The 16540-nt window shown below is 39.2% G+C and overlaps 1 protein-coding gene across 5 annotated transcripts in view; it reads right to left on the reverse strand.

The window, feature by feature from the left end:
• Positions 1–16540, reverse strand: part of Enah (ENAH actin regulator) — a 134708-nt gene that overhangs the window by 13120 nt on the left and 105048 nt on the right. For 3 of the 5 annotated variants that reach the window (XM_008823724.3, XM_008823723.3, XM_008823731.3), the window contains 7 exons: positions 10842–11131; positions 8943–9773; positions 5839–6140; positions 5040–5185; positions 4802–4859; positions 3995–4043; positions 1241–1307 (listed from right to left, as the gene is read on the reverse strand). In XM_008823724.3, coding sequence (XP_008821946.1) covers positions 1241–1307; positions 3995–4043; positions 4802–4859; positions 5040–5185; positions 5839–6140; positions 8943–9773; positions 10842–11131 — 1743 coding nt within the window. The remainder of the gene's footprint in view (positions 1–1240; positions 1308–3994; positions 4044–4801; positions 4860–5039; positions 5186–5838; positions 6141–8942; positions 9774–10841; positions 11132–16540) is intronic. The other 2 variants (XM_029558996.1, XM_008823736.3) reach the window with 1 other exon arrangement.

The following is a 16540-nucleotide window of genomic DNA, read 5'->3' on the forward strand; positions in this document are numbered from 1 at the left end:
GCAACAGCATTCCTCTTTTGGCAGGTCTAGTTAGGTAGACAAGAAACCTTTGTCAAAAGTGATAGGAGAAGGAAAAACAAGGGAAAGTCTAAGAGACCCTCAATCTGAGGTAGCTTCTATGTTGTCTTAGTCTTTCAAACAAAAAAAACCCAAAAACCAAAATATTAAAAAAACAAAAACAAACAAACAAAAAACACCCCACCAAATCTAAATTTAGATTTAGGCCATCACAGAACAGGTCAGTGATAATATGAAGTCTACTTTGTACTTTTATTAAATTTCTATAATTAGCATCAAGTTTGCTTTTTTATGAAGCAATAAATGAGTCACAGAAAGACAAAACAAAATACATTTAATCTCTACATACCTTTTAAACTGTCTCATAAATCAAGAAAAAGTTTTATCTATGTTCAAGATTTGTATAAACTTAAGTCATGGTAATAAAGTATGCCTAAGGAATACTGAAATACTGAACTTGTTTGATAGTGCCTGCAGGTAACTAACTCACAGAAATAAATCACGAGCTAGTCTTGCTTATGGGCACTCATCCCCCCTCCTCCTTCCTTCCTCCCTCCCTCCTTCCTTTTTTAGACAGGGTTTCATTGTGGGCCAGGCTGATCTCAAATTCTTCCTGTCTCCACCTTGCCCTCTACCTCCATCCTAGTCCCCAGGAGTGAGATACAGGCATATGCCAACTCTTTAGTTTATGCAGAGGTAGACACTGAACCCAGGGTTTGTGCATGTTAGGTAAGCACTCTGTCAGCTGAGCTATATCTTTAGCTCAGTCTAATGATAAGGCTATTTTAGTACTTGATGCATCTTCTTTCTTTTAATTTGAATTAAAAAAATAAGTTAACAGAAATGAGGCTCTCTTAAGAATCTCAGTCAATCTGGCTAATGATTGTCTGGGTAGAATTCATCAGATAATTAGCAGTAGCAAAAATATACTGAGCTCAGTGGTTTTTTAATAATAAGCTAGATTATAGGTGCTTTTCTGTCCAGTTGAAATTTTTCTAGAGTAAAACTGTATTAACCTTGCCAGGCATGGTGGCGCACACTTTTAATTCCAGCACTCAGGAGGCAGAGGCAGGCAGATCACTGGGAGATGGAGGCCAGCCTGGGATGGTCTACATAGTGAGTCCAGACCAGTTGGGGCTACCTGGTGAGAACCTGTCTCAGAAAACACAAAACAAAGTTTTAACTTTTTAGACACATATATAGTTAGAAAAAAGATCAATACCTGGAGATGACAGGTGACTTACTGCCATTCATTGTATTTGTTCTTTCCCAAGGTTTCCTGGTTGGTTCTTCAAAAATAAGAAAGAAGTCCTATTAAATACACCTCATATCCTTTCAGAGTCATTGTAAAACAAGAAGATATTATAATATTGTCACAGTTATGCTCACATTAGAAATAAAGACAAATACAAAAATGCAAATTCTATTTTGTATAATTTTAGATCTTAAATCAAGAAATCATTAAGTATGTTTCCTTCAAAAAATCTTAGATTATAAAATCTAAATATTATAATTATATAATCCAAATGATATTGGTAATAAACATAATGATAAATGGGGAATAATTAACTAATTAGTATAGTTTAAAGTAGAATGTGATACTGCTGTCTTACACTAAACTTTCTGGTGCCAACAGTATACAAAAAGCATTATCTGTAACGTGCTTCTGTTCTTCAACATGTCTTATAGATCCAAACAGCTCTCATGGGAAAACAGTCTCAAAATAAGTTTCAGAATTAAGCAATTCTACTGTGTTTTCTAGATCCCTAATAGACAGTGTTTGGGATTCTACAGACACTGTAGGTTTCAATGGCTGGCCATCTACTATACTCTGACTTGTTTTCTCTAGTCTGGCTGACTCCAATGCCATCATCGGCCTCACTGGTCTTTTAGAGTACATGCAAAACTAAACTACCAAGAAGCCGTGCTTTGGGCTCTGAATTTCTGTTGCATACAGGCATCTAAGGGAAGAACCTGAAAGTCATCTTGCTTTACTCCTCATCACTTAATTCTTTCTCTTGTATACTAACAGCTAAGACATTCTGTCAGTGCACACTACGAACAAGTTTTTGGAGTTGGCAAGGGAACATCAAATAATCATTAAGGGGTCCAAGATGGCAGAAAAGAAATCCATCTAGCACATGAGCTCAAGCAGCTGAGAAGAGGGAAGACCTGAATGAAACTTCTGGACAGGGAAGGAAACAACCATCAGAATACTGCTACCAGATATAAAGATGACACAGGAAGGATGAAAGTGATTCCAAAGGGGGTAAGGTGCAGTGTTACTGTTTAATAGACTACCAGGTTCCTTTCTCAATTAGCCAGAACCCGTGTTATCTTTTTGTTTGCTTGCTTGTCTTTTCAGTCTAACCTGAACTATATAGTCCAGCTGGTCTCAAACTTGTGGCAATCCTGCCTTAGTCTCCCAAATACTGGGATTAAAGATACGAGTTATCTAGCTTCCCCTGCTAATCCCTACCCCCGCGCCCCAACAGGGTCTCCCTGTAGCCCCAGTTGGCCTAGAACTGATGATTTAGACCAGGTGACTCACAGAGATCTGCCTGCCTCTGCCTCCCAAGTGCTGGGATTAAAGGTGTGCACCACCATGCCCAGCAGCCCTCTGTTAATCTAAGGAGGTCCATTTGGTTGTAAGGAAGAGCTGTTCAGTGCTGTGTAAAACAGGGGGAACAAAGCATCTTTGTTTGAATGAGCACCAGATATGCTTCAGGAGGAGGTACAGAAGTCATGCCACCCTTCAGCAGTCTTTGGAAACCCCCAAGATCTCTACTGGCTCTAGCAGGACTTTCCACCTGGCTCCCCTAACTCAGTCTTTCCCAGTTCAACACCACAATGCTCACAAGAGCCATTTCAATGTGCCCAAAATGGTTTCAGCTGATCTTACGTCAATTTGAATAGTTGGAAGATACACCCCCCCTTTTTTAAAAATTTTATGTATATAAGTGTACTGCCTGCTTGTGTGTAAGTTCACCCGTGTCGTGCAATGCCCATGGAGGTCAGAAGGCGGTGTCAGATCCCCTGGAACTAGAGCTATAGATGGTTGTTAACCACCATGTGGGTGCTGGGAATCAAACCGGGGTCCTCTCCAAGAGTAGTCAGTGCTCTTAACTGCTGAGCCGTCTCTCTAACCTTCATAAAAGGCTCTTAACATGTGTTTCAAACTCATTTTACAACAAATCTCAAAAGGAAACGTCCATTCTAGACAAGGTAGTCGATTTCTCTTTCTTCGTTTCTTCCTATTCAACTTTCACCCCATGCCTGCTCCTGCTCATTACGTCCTACTTTCAGCTAAATACAATGCACAGTACACCACCATTTTCTCCAAAGATGGCCCAGGGGGCTCTAGATGACCCCTCCCTCTCTGACACAGTATTATGTAACATGTGTCTCATGTTCCCTGCTGGAATCCTGAGATTTTGTGCTCAGAGCTTTTACCTTTCACTTCTTTTTGGCTCATCAAGGATATTATAAAATGTTAGTTTTAACGACTGAATGAAACAACTGAAAAGAGAAGCCCCAAACCCTTCTGAATGGTTTTATATATGTGGCACCTGGAATGGGGGCTTTACTTTTTCACATTTAAGAAAATATGTATCAGAGAAGTAATTTATAATTCAAGAATACTTTGAAGCAATATTTTGACTAACACATTGTACAAAGATAGTTTTCTACTCTATGGGGAAAATTCATGACTTTATCCTATTCTAAAGATTCTATAGCCCTAAAGTATGCTGTAGTTCCAAATTTTGTCTCATAAAGATAAAGCTAAAATAAATGCTGGGATTAAAGGCGTGCATCATCATGCTTGGCTTACAACAGCAGCAGTTTCTAAAGACAGAAGAAAAAAAGTCAATGCTTTCAGATGTGAATACTGTAGCATTTTAGTGACTGGTATCAGTCACTTGGTCCAAACATGGGAGAACATTAACACTCAGGGAAAGTTCTCTCCTGTACTCACCAGGTGTACTGGTTGTCGAGGCCTTAGAAGTTACAGGCTCTGAATCTTCCTAAATATACAGAAATATTTGCATTAGCATCACATCCAACAGAAAGTACTGCTGTTCAGAGTAAGGGTTTCACACGTCCCCTTCCCACCCTCTTTCTGCCACCTCCTTTTTCTTTATCTGTCTTTTCTTCCTTATGTTCTGGCTCACACCACTTCCTTCTCAACCTTTCCTCCTCTGGCCTTCCCAAAGCTCCTTCCCTGGCATGTTCTGAGAACCTACACCAGCCAATGCTAGAAACCAGATGAGAGACAGATGAGGAATGCTATAAAAGAAGGCCAAAGAGCACAGGGAAAACACCCGCACTCTGTGAATACCAACATAGAGGGGCAGCTCGCCCAGTTGAAATGTGGAAGAGGCATGAAGGTTATATCCCTAAGGGGCACAGCTAATAACCACAGGGTTCTCAAGGGTGAAGCATAAATACAGCTGATTCAGTATAATTCCTTCATTTTACATTAATGAAAGAAACTGAGATCCTAAGAGAGTAGGAAACTAGTAAGAAGTCATTCATTCATTTAAAGGTGGGCAGAACCTCAGTACTTTCCCCACAACTCCCCATATTTAACTCATTTCACTAAAAACGAGATTAGAATTTTAGAAAATACTCAAAACAAGCCATTTTTAATACCCAAATAGTTAAAAATAAGCAAACATAAGCTCAAGGCAATTAAGTCCAAATTCAGTAACATCTGAGCTGAGTTTTTAATGAGCTGTGCCAGGAATTACACATTTTAAGGTGCAGAGGACTATTCACTTACACTTTTGTCTTCTTTTTGTTCTGTTTCTATTGTTGATCCTTTTTCAGCAATTCTTCTCCTAGAAAGGCAGACAGGAGTTTAAAAACATGTAAAAAGCATGTAACTCAGTATATATTTAAAGAAAACCAAAAAAGCTAAACCAACTCCTCTAACAGAGAATTAATTCCAGGTTATATTCAGGACAAAACGAACAAATCTTCTTGATTCTGGACATGTCCACTACAATGAAGTTTCTCACCTCCTGGCCAGCAGGGCACTCATTTCTTCCATTAAACCACTACCTCCTAAAGGAAGGGGTCCATTCCCACGCCCAGTATCTGTTTTGGATGAGGCCGAGTTCACACCAACTGCACTCCCTCCACTTGGGAAAGAGACATCTTCCACCTTATTGAGAACACACATACAATAATTCCCTACATTAGACAATCATGTTTACTAGTATATTCAAAACAGAAAAACACACTGTTACTGCTTTAAAAAATATTCAAGTATCTTTTAAACCTTAAAAACCGACAGAACAAATAACACTGACATTTATATAGCAATGGGAGTTCTGCCAAAGTTAACATTACCAATAACAGGATGAAAAACAGTATTATGTCTCTCCATATCAGACACCAAGAAAGACACAACTTTGGTGGTATTTTGCTTCCCTAAATGCATAATCTGAATCTGAAAAAAAATTTGCCATAAAAACCATTAGGTACTCCCTTCCAAATTTACACTGAGGTAGAGAAATAAGGGCATGATTCTTCTGACTTACTCTAGCATCACTGAGATAAAAATTCTGTCTAGTAAAGGAGGTATGAACAAAGAAAACAACCATTGGCTAAATGCTATCTAGTAAATCTAGAGGTGATGGGTTTGAAGAAACTGTACTATTCTTTCACCTTTTCTGAAATTTTTAATTTTGACTTTTTTACTCAATGAAGTTTATTACATGGGGTTCATAATATTATAATACAATAAATCCAGTATTTCAGATAATTAGAAACAGTAAGTCACACACTTAAAAGTTCAGTAATTTGGTAACTTACCCGAGACACTTTCCTAAGTTTTGCTCCTGCAATTGCAGCTGCAAGTCCAGTTAAAGGGCGATTGTCTTCGGACACAGATCCAGAGAAAAATCCAGATGCAGGGAGGGGAGGGGCAGGAGGTGGTGGAGGAGGTAAGGGTACTTGATTAGGAAGAGGGGGAGGGGGAGGGGGAGGGGGAGGCCCAGTGAATGGTAGTGGAGGTGGTGGAGGAGGACCAGGGGGAGGAGGAAGTGCTGAGATCTGGACAGGGCCTGGTGGAAGTGGTGGAGGGGGTGGGGGTGCAGGTGGTCCCAAGACAAAGCCTGAGAGGAAGAAATGGGAACAGTTATCAGCACCAGAGCTAAGTCACAGTAGTTTACATAAGCAGACAAGCAGAATGTCATGCTAAATTACACTGACTCAAACACTACACATCAGAGATCGATTTACCACAGTGCTTAAAGTTTACACTAGCTTTTTAAAAGATATAAAACTTGGAAGCCAAAGTTACCTATAACTACTTAATGTTAGACCTTTAGTAATAGAACTATCTAGTATCTAATTAGGTTTTTATGTTCCATGAGAATTTGAAAATGCTTATAAAATTGCAGAAGACACACATGTGCACACACATGCACACACAGTGGCAGTTAGAACTACCTGAGATAAGAGACCACACATGTTCATGTAAAAGCTTAGGTGCTGAAACAATACACTTGACTATGACCAAGAAGACATGTTTACAGACAGACTAGATTAAGGCTGCAAAAGAGAACTGGGTTCCAGGTTTCAGTATCTTAAACATATTCTACATGTAAAACCAGTAGGTAGCCAGAGCTAAGAATCACAGAAAAAAATTCCTAATATCAAGTAAAACCTCAAAATAACTAAGAATTTGAAACAGAGAAATGTTTTGGCATTCAAGATGGAGTGCACAAGTGTCCAAATCTCGCATAAAAGTAACAAAGGGAGTAAACAAGAATTGATTTAATATCAGAATACCAAATGAATGAGCATTCCCTTAAGACTTGAAGGGGTTAAATTTGGTTTTTAAAGACAGAAGAGTGTTTGCCCACTGGGTAGTAACTGTTCCCTTCTGAGGCTTGAACAGCAGTTCAGAAAGAGACATGGGTAGCTTAAAGTCAGCCATCTCTTCCTGCAAATTGTTAAGAGTTCGAAGCCACAGCAAGAGGACATTTAGTCTTGTCAGGCTAGTTGTGCCTTTTGTCCAGATGTCAAACTGCTAGACCTTTATTTATCATTTAGAAAAACGTGGTAAGATGACATCAAAAAATTAGTCATAATGGCCGGGTATGGTGGCGCACACCTTTAACTCCAGCTCTTGGGAGGCAGAGACAGGTGCATCTCTGAGTTTGAGGCCAGCCTGGTCTACAGTGAGTTCCAGGCCAGCCAAGGCTACACAGTGAGACCCTGTCTTTAAAAAAAAAAAAAAAAAAAAAAAGAGTTAAAAAAATCCCCCTTCTTCTTTTTAAAATTTTTTAAAAGGGGTTTTTTAAAAAAAAAAAAAAAAAGAGTTAAAAAAATCCCCCTTCTTCTTTTTAAAATTTTTTAAAAGGGGTTTTTTAAAAAAAAAAAAAAAAAGAGTTAAAAAAATCCCCCTTCTTCTTTTTAAAATTTTTTAAAAGGGGTTTTTTAAAAAAAAAAAAAAAAAGAGTTAAAAAAATCCCCCTTCTTCTTTTTAAAATTTTTTAAAAGGGGTTTTTTAAAAAAAAAAAAAAAAAGAGTTAAAAAAATCCCCCTTCTTCTTTTTAAAATTTTTTAAAAGGGGTTTTTTAAAAAAAAAAAAAAAAAGAGTTAAAAAAATCCCCCTTCTTCTTTTTAAAATTTTTTAAAAGGGGTTTTTTAAAAAAAAAAAAAAAAAGAGTTAAAAAAATCCCCCTTCTTCTTTTTAAAATTTTTTAAAAGGGGTTTTTTAAAAAAAAAAAAAAAAAGAGTTAAAAAAATCCCCCTTCTTCTTTTTAAAATTTTTTAAAAGGGGTTTTTTAAAAAAAAAAAAAAAAAGAGTTAAAAAAATCCCCCTTCTTCTTTTTAAAATTTTTTAAAAGGGGTTTTTTAAAAAAAAAAAAAAAAAGAGTTAAAAAAATCCCCCTTCTTCTTTTTAAAATTTTTTAAAAGGGGTTTTTTAAAAAAAAAAAAAAAAAGAGTTAAAAAAATCCCCCTTCTTCTTTTTAAAATTTTTTAAAAGGGGTTTTTTAAAAAAAAAAAAAAAAAAAAATAGCAGTTAACAAATCTCACTACTTCATCTTACTAAGTTTTTAAAGAGGTATGTTTAAATACAAATCCATATTATAGCACTGTTTCTGGAAGTGCAAATTTGTTCTCAGCATCATCTCTGCAATGCTCCCTATATCCTACATTTAAAAACAAACAATAAAAAGACAGGGTTACTATGCATCTTCTTACAGAACCAAGTCCACATCTGCTTATATAATCCATACTTAGATTCTACCCTCCATTCTCTACTGTACTGCCCAAGGCACACGCTGGAGTTGTGGGAAAACCTTCAAGGATGCTCTGTTTTGCCCTTCCATCACTTTCAATTTTTGGTTATGGTATCTTTTGGGGTATATACCATGCCTGTTACTGTCTACTTCTGCAAAGAATCTAAGGGAGTCACCCGTCTTAAAAGTCTAATATGAGAACTCAGCACAGGAGAAGTGAAGGAAGGAAAAAGAATCTAGTGCAGAAGTGCTCCAGGGTGAACTCCAGGATGATCCACTAACCAGATTTCCAAATCTCCAAGAAAGTAAAAACTACTTAGGTCATACTTTACTGCATGAAAGATGAATGGTCAAGTTTTCCTAGTGAAATTTAAAAGAAATGTATTACTATAGAGGCCCTTAAATACCGGAAAGCACCTTCTACAATACTTACTGCAAAAGATCCTAAAACCCAAGTTCAGTATGGAATCTCCCCATACTGAACTTCCATATACAATTAAGCAACAGAATACAAGAAAATCTACACTTTAAAATTTAAGAACACACAGTACACTTTGGCATACAGACACCCAACTATCAGAGCCTTCTGCTTCATCCAGTCAGAGTTGTTGCTATGCACTACTCTCAAGTGACTAGTCATCAGCAGCAGTACTGAAGCCTTACCCTGTGGGGTTGGCGTCTCGGCCGGCTGAGAGGCTGCCTGCAAGCCTGGCTCGGAAGCAGAGGAGTCTCCCAGCTCAGGATTTAGAGGGGTCTCCACAGAGGCAGGGGCAGCTGCAGAGGGAGAAGGGAGAACACTGGGCTTGGATGAGGGAGTTGAGGCAAGAGGGGTGCCTGGAGGAGGAGAAGCCTGCGATCCACAGTGTGAGAGTGAGGCGAGGGGAGGCAGCGGCGGCGGCGGTGGTGGTGGTGGTGGTGGTGGTGGTGGCGGTGGTGGTGGCGGAGCTGCTGGCCCTGAGGTAGGCGGTGGAGACACTGGGTATGTTACAGAGTCCAGCAGCCCATTGGGTGCTGCTGGTGATGGAGGCATTTGGGGCACAGGAGAGGAGACACAAACGGGGAGGACAGGCCTTGGGCCAGTAGCTTTGCCAGGGGGGCTGCTAATCATTATTGGAGGAGACGGAGGGAGGGGCGAGAAATTGGAAGTAGACCAGGCACAGGACTTCGCAGCTGAAGGCTGAGAAGAGGGTGTGTTCACAGGAGAAGAAGGTCGAGAGTTTTTGTTCAGAGGACGAGGAACTGTAGCATAATGGGGAAGAACAGGGTGGAAGGCTGAACCTAGAGATGTTGCAAAACGGGTCGCTGAGTGTCGCAGTGGTGGTGTAGGGGGTGTGGAAGTAGGTGGCAAAGCAGTCACTACAGCGTAATCAGGAGTGGCATCTGACACTGGAGCTGAGATGACTTTAGCATATGATGGAGGAGGTGCTGAAGGAGGCTGGCAACTGGAATACTCAGGAAGTGGAGCACTATACAGGGAGCTGTCTGAAGATGGAGCTGGACATAAGGTGGGAAGCAGCAGCAAAAGACAGGATAAAAAAGGAGAGAGAAAAAGGGAGCTAGTGAAGCCGAAACCAGCAATCAGACAATGTATCAATGCAGAATACAGCTGTACCAGATTAGGCAATCAGTGTGTTCACTTGAGAAAACTTTAACTTGCAAATCCACTATGAAATCCAAAAAGATGAAGTTTTTTATTTAATGTGGATTAATAAATTAACCTATCCTTTTAAAGTAAAGGATAGTAACAATTTTAATTTTTATCATTTAGTGCATTAAAAAAGCATCAAAATTACTACAAACAGAAGAATAAATTCACTTAAAAAAACAATAACAAAACTGGCAAAATGTTTACTACGAAGGGTAAGAAACTCCCCAATTCAGTGCTTATTTTTGGATACATTCTGTCTTCTTAACTCTAGATAATCAGGCAGTTAAAAACAATGAATTAACCAATGAACTAACCAATACTGACCAGCTTTTGATATATGTTATAAAGAATAAAATTCTTTGATAAATACTAAACACCTTAGACTTTTACCATATCTTAAATCTGTGTCTTTTAATGAATTTTATCAGGTTGCTATTTTTCATTGATTTTCCAAAATAGTAGAAAAATCTTTAAACAACCAGTTATTTTTAAGAGAGAATATTTTCATTCTTCCTTCAAAAATTTAAGACTATAATCAAGCTAATTTCTCGCTATACGTAATATAATACAGTATGTGAGATGATTTGAGCCATTTCACAAGGGAAATATCTTCTGAGATCATCCAATATAAAAAAGCTTCCCATAAAAACATACACTTTATAGCCAATTTTTAGGGAGCTTAGAAGAATTAAAATGCTAGAATAAAAGTTCCCAGGAGTTTTCTTTTATTTTCTAAGCAATAAAAGCAATACAGAGAAAATAAAAGGAAGTGCTGAGGCAGTAACTGCTGAGGATTTTCCTAGCTCCAAACTGTACTGCTTAGTCCCAAGCATCTCACATGGGAAACCTCATTCACACTGCATAGAGCCTCACCCAGCTCAAATGCAGGGAGGCTTAATCTGCGGACTCCTTACCAGCAGTGGACACTCTGCGCTCTCTCTCCCACTCCACTTGCTCCCGCTCCAACTGCTCCAGGCGCTCACGGTCTTGCCTCTCTCTCTCCAGGCGCTCCAGCCTCTCCCGCTCCAGGCGCTCCAGGTGTTCCCGTTCCTGCCTCTCCCGCTCCAGCTGTTCTTGTTCCAAGCGCTCCCTCTCAAGCCTCTCTCTTTCTAGCCGCTCTCTCTCCAATCTTTCCCTTTCCATTCTTTCTCTCTCCAACCTTTCCCTCTCCAGCTCCTTCTGTCGTTGCTGCTCTTGCAGTTGCCTGAAATAAAATATTCAATAAACAAAAAGATGCACTTATGGCTACCCATCACTAAAAATGAACTGATATTCTCTTCATTTCTGATTAAGTAAGTGTACAACATTTGATCAGCATCGCCATGTGAAGAAAGGCTTCCTTACAGACACCTCATGGTTCATATGAATGGAGGTACTTTCACAATCACCACGTGGGCTGAATGTTTCAAGCACATCACAATGAAGTCTTGCTTTATTTTCTAATTCTGAGAATAAAGTGTTGCAAGTGTGTCAATTTTCCATATAACTGAACCTATAACTGTAATGACAAAGTCATTATAGTAATTGTGTAATGAAAAAAATTATAAAACTGTAATCTTTTCCTTTAAAAATGTAACATTATTTTAGGTGGCCCATGCCTTTAATTAATTTCCAGCATTTATATCTCTGAGTTTCACGTCATCCTGGACTGCCAGAGCCACATAGTGAGACTGTCTCAACAAAACAAAAAAGTAATATTTTAACTGTTCAAGAAATAAGCTATTTCAGAAAGCACCATGATTGGCCATGGCTACATATAAACATTTGTTGAACTAAAAAAAAAAAATAGTAAAGCAAGGGGCTGGAGAGATGGCTTAATGGTTAAGAGCAGTGACAACTCTTGCAGAGGACCAGGGTTCAATTCCCAGCACCCACACAGTGGTTAACAACCATCTGTAACTCTAGTGCCAGGGGATATCTGGGGCCTTCTTCTGACCTCCATGGGCACTGCACAACATGGGTGCACTTACATGTAGGCAATACACTCATACCCATAAAATAAAAATAATAAAAAAACAGTAAAATAAGAAATAAACTTTAAACTACTGAACCTTCTATATGGGTAACTATAATTAGCATTCTGGCATGCACTTCCATACCTCTGGTCTTATCACAAAATACACATGAACTTTAAAATTAAAATAAATTTAGGATACTTCATTACGACTCTGAAATCTACTTTCTTTCTCTGGCATAATACGTTGGAAAAACTATCCTAAGCCTTTGGACAGATACAATCCTTAAGATTCTTTTTTAAAAAAATCCATTTCTTTTAATATTTTGTTTTTATTTTATGTGTAAGAGTGTATTGCTTGCATATGTGTAAGTGCACCTGTGTCGTGCAATGCCCATGGAGGGAGGTCAGAAGATGTTGAGATTCCCCTGGAACTGGAGTTATGGACACTTGTTAGCCGCCATGTGGGTGCTGGGAATTGAACCCAGGTCCTCTATAAGAGCAGATGGTGTTCTTAACCACTGAACCATCTCTCCAGCCCAATCCTTAAGATTCTCAATACATGGTTCCATATTATTCTTAGGAAACATACTTGAAAAAAATTAATATTCTCTCCAGATTGCTTTCTTGGCTTATTAGCAGAATCATCTCAAGGTTTTATTAAAGTACAAGTATCTGAATTCTGAACTACGCAAAAATCAACAGGTTAATTTCCTTTAAGTTAGAATACAGATTTTCAATAATTTGAATGTTTCAGAGAAAACGATACATATTTTTCCAGAAACAAAGTATAAACAAATACTATTATAGCCACTAAAGTATCTTTAAAATATATTTAACAAAAATATAAAAGATATAGTTCCCTTCCGTTATTGAAGTACTTCTTTCCAAACCAGTGGTCCCCAAATGCAGACAGATCTAAAAGCACTGGCCCACAATGAAATTTATACATTTAGTCTATGTTCACTTAAAGATATATTCTTTTGAAGCTTGTAAAATATAAATAAAATTTCAAAATACATTTCATTCAGCCTTACGTAAAACGGTAAAGACAGTGGGATTTAATTGTAACATATATTAAGGAGAGCAGACTAGGAAAAATGTCAGTTGGCACCATTTAGCAGCAGTAATATTATTGACATGTCAGAAAGTAAAACTACAGAGATCTACTTTTACTGTATAACATACTTCTCTATTCATAAACAAAAACCATGAAAATTAACAAGATAGTTGAGTTTTAATATTACAAAATCCTGAGACAAGAGCCAATACTTACAACAGAAGCCGATCAACTCTTGGTCCATCATGCCTCTGAAGGATAATGGGAGGGCTATACACTTTCATTGCTTCAACTCCTCAGTTCTGGGCTGGGATTATCATTCTCCCTTTTATAACTTTCAGGTAGCAGTGATGATTGGCAAGCTATTTATAGACATTAACTAAATTTTCTTCTAAGTTGAGCCTAGCACAGGATTGACTCATGCTTCTTAGAATATATTTTTCCATCACAGCCAAGGGAGCCAAATATTAATGGTATGAACAGGAAGCAGAAACTGATTTGACAATTGATAGAAATACACATAGAAAACGATGCTATCACCATGTTATAATAAAGGTATTAATTAGATCAACAAAGCTTAACATCTAAAATAAACATGTTTTAACAACCAACTTTATACCAATTAAAAATAAAACATAAACTTATAAAAGTAATACTTGGTTTAAAAAGTCAAATAGTAGCCAGGCATGGTAGCACACTCCTTTAACCCCAGCACTTGGGAGGCAGAGGCAGAGGCAGGTAGATAGATCTCTGTGAGACCAAGTCTAGCCTGGTGCACATAGCAAGTTCCAGGTGAGCCAGAGCTACAGGAAGACAAAGTCAAATAATATTACAAGGCGTAATAGTCATTTTACCAATCCTCACCACTTCTGAGTCCTTTCCACAGAAACAATTATTTTCATGGTATTTATTTCATGTTTTTAAACATAGCAATTTCTTTAGATGTTACTTAATGGTTCCCTACCAGACAAATGACTTAACCCCACATTCCTCTTGGTTGGCTGGTATTGGGGATTAAATCCAGTGTCTCCATGTGCTCTGTATCACTGAGTTACAATCCAACCCCCACTCAAACTCCTTCAACTGGACCACCCCTAGCTCCCCCTCCATAAAATCAGAGTTTGACTACATCAATATTCCAGCAGCATTTTCTTCCTTGCTTGTTATATTTATTTTTTTAAGAATTTCTGTCTTACTCAGGTGCTAGACTAACACTTTTCTCATTGGATGCTTTACTCTCTGTACGCTCTACAACATTCGCTCTTCATCAGAACTGTAAACCTCCTCAACATGGTCAAACATCTGTCAAGTGCTCACTTTGTTCTCCTTCCTCTCAGACATACCCATCAGGAGCACATGGAGCTCCTGGATCCGGGCAAAATGGATGCTCCATAGGCTATGAATTACCTTCTCTTTCTTCCTACAATCCTGACAGTGTTTCACAACTCTTGGTGTACTATCTCATTTTAACAGAACATACCTTTCAATAAGCTTCTTATGAAGCTATGCAGAAGAGACGACTTGGTTTTCTTTGAGGCAGGGTCTCAAATGTAAACAGATGCTAGAAGTGGCCCACAATGAAATTAATATAGACATGTGTATTTATATTTACTTAAAGACATATTCTTTTTTAAAATTTTTATTATTTTATGTGTGTGAGTGTATTGCCTGCATGTATGTGTTGTGCAATGCCATGGAGGACAGGAGTCGGCTTTGGATTCCCCTGGAACTGGAGTTAAGGATGGTTCGTAGCCGCCATGTGGGTGCTGGGAATTGAACCCAGGTCCTCTGCAAGAGCAGTCAGTGCTCTTAACCACTGAGCCATCTCTCGAGCCCCTAAAGACATATTCTTTTTTTTTTGATGTTTTTGAGACAGGGTCTCCCTGTAGCCCCATCTGTCCTTGAACTCAGCCTGCCTCTGCCTCCCGAGTGCTGGGATTAAAGGCGTGCGCCACCACGCCCGGCATATTCTTTTAAGTTTGTAAAATATAAATGAAATTTCAAAATACATTTCATTCAGTCTTGAATGTGTAACCCGTCTCAGGCATCAGATTGTTGAGATTACAGCTGTGTGCCACTGTGCCCGGCTGAGAAGACTTTAAAATCAGAAAGCTTCTCTCAGGAATTTGAATCCCTTTGATTTCCCTTCTTAACCTTTGTTGTTGCTGTCTGTTGCTGGTTTTGAGACAGGGTCTCCCTGTAGCCCCAGCTCACCTGGAACTCACTACATGATCAGGCTGGCCTTGGATCTTACAGAGATCCACCTGCCTCTGCCTCCGGAGTACTGGAACTAAAGGTGTGTGTCACAGCACCTGGCCTTCCCTTTCTAAACTTTAGTATAAATTGCAAACTGCTGTGAAGATGGCGCAGACAGCAAGAGCACTTGCTATGTAAGCATAAGGACCGGTATTCAAATCCCTAGCATCCAGGTAAATGCCAGGTGTGGCTGCATGAGAGCCCCATAACCTTGGTGCTATGGGGGACAGAGATAGGAAGCCTGCAGGAAGTTGCTGTCAGCCTAGTCCAGATCACCGAGAGACCTGGTCTCAACGGATTAATATGGACAGTAACAGAGCAGGACACCTGACATTTTCCTGTGCCTCCAAGTGTACACTCAGGAGCATGCATTCCATACATATGCGCACACAACACACGCACACATCTCTGCAGTGATATGCCCTGGTGGCAGGTATTTCTATGTTCTTCCTACTTACTGAGCTAGGCAGTTAATGAACCTTTTATTTTTTTTTTAAAAGAATTTATTATTTTTATTTTATTTTGTGTGTATGAGTGTATTGCCTGCATGTGTGTAAGTGCACCCATGTCGTGCAATGCCTGGAGGTGGCCAGAAGTGGGCGTCAGATCCCCTAGAACTGGAGTTTTGAGCAGTTAGCTGCCATGTGGGTGTTGGGATTCGAACCTGGGTCTTCTGCAAGAACAGCAGGTGTTCTTAACTGCTGAGCCATCTCTTTAGCCCCTCTAATGAACCTTTATCCTTCTCTCATTCGCCCTCTCTTATGGTACCAAAACTAGGGCCTCTGTGTGCTAGGCAATTATTCTATTGAACTGCATCCTCAGCACCTTAAAAAAAAAAACTGTAAAAAAAAAAAAGAAAGCCATTGTTTTTTTTAGTCTTTTTTGAGACACAATCTCCTTGTGGCCCCAACTGGCCTGGAGCTCACTATGTAGACCAGGCTGGCCTTGAACTCATAAGAGATCTACCTGCTTCAGCCTCCAGCGTGCTGGGATTAAAACGTATGAGTGTACTGCCGCATGTGTGTGAGTGTACCCGTGTCGTGCATTGCCGTGGAGGTCAGAAGAGGACTGTGGATTCCCCTGGAACTGGAGTTAAAAGATGGTTCGTAGCCACCATGTAGGTGCTGGGGACTGAACCTGAGTCCTCTGCAAGAACAGTCAGTGCTCTTAACTGCTGGTGAGCCATCTCTCTAGCCCCCATTTTTAATTCTTAACTATGCAGAAACAAGTTTTACAGAGCCAATTTGCTAGTGAGTGGTAGTCTGACCACACCTGGCCTGATCTGCTACACTCTCTAATAGGTAGCTCCTAGCTCTATGTCATGACCAAGCACTTACAATATG

This window comes from Nannospalax galili, unplaced genomic scaffold (assembly GCF_000622305.1).
Source record: "Nannospalax galili isolate Female #2095 unplaced genomic scaffold, S.galili_v1.0 scaffold368, whole genome shotgun sequence".
Classification (NCBI taxonomy): Eukaryota; Metazoa; Chordata; class Mammalia; order Rodentia; family Spalacidae; genus Nannospalax; species Nannospalax galili.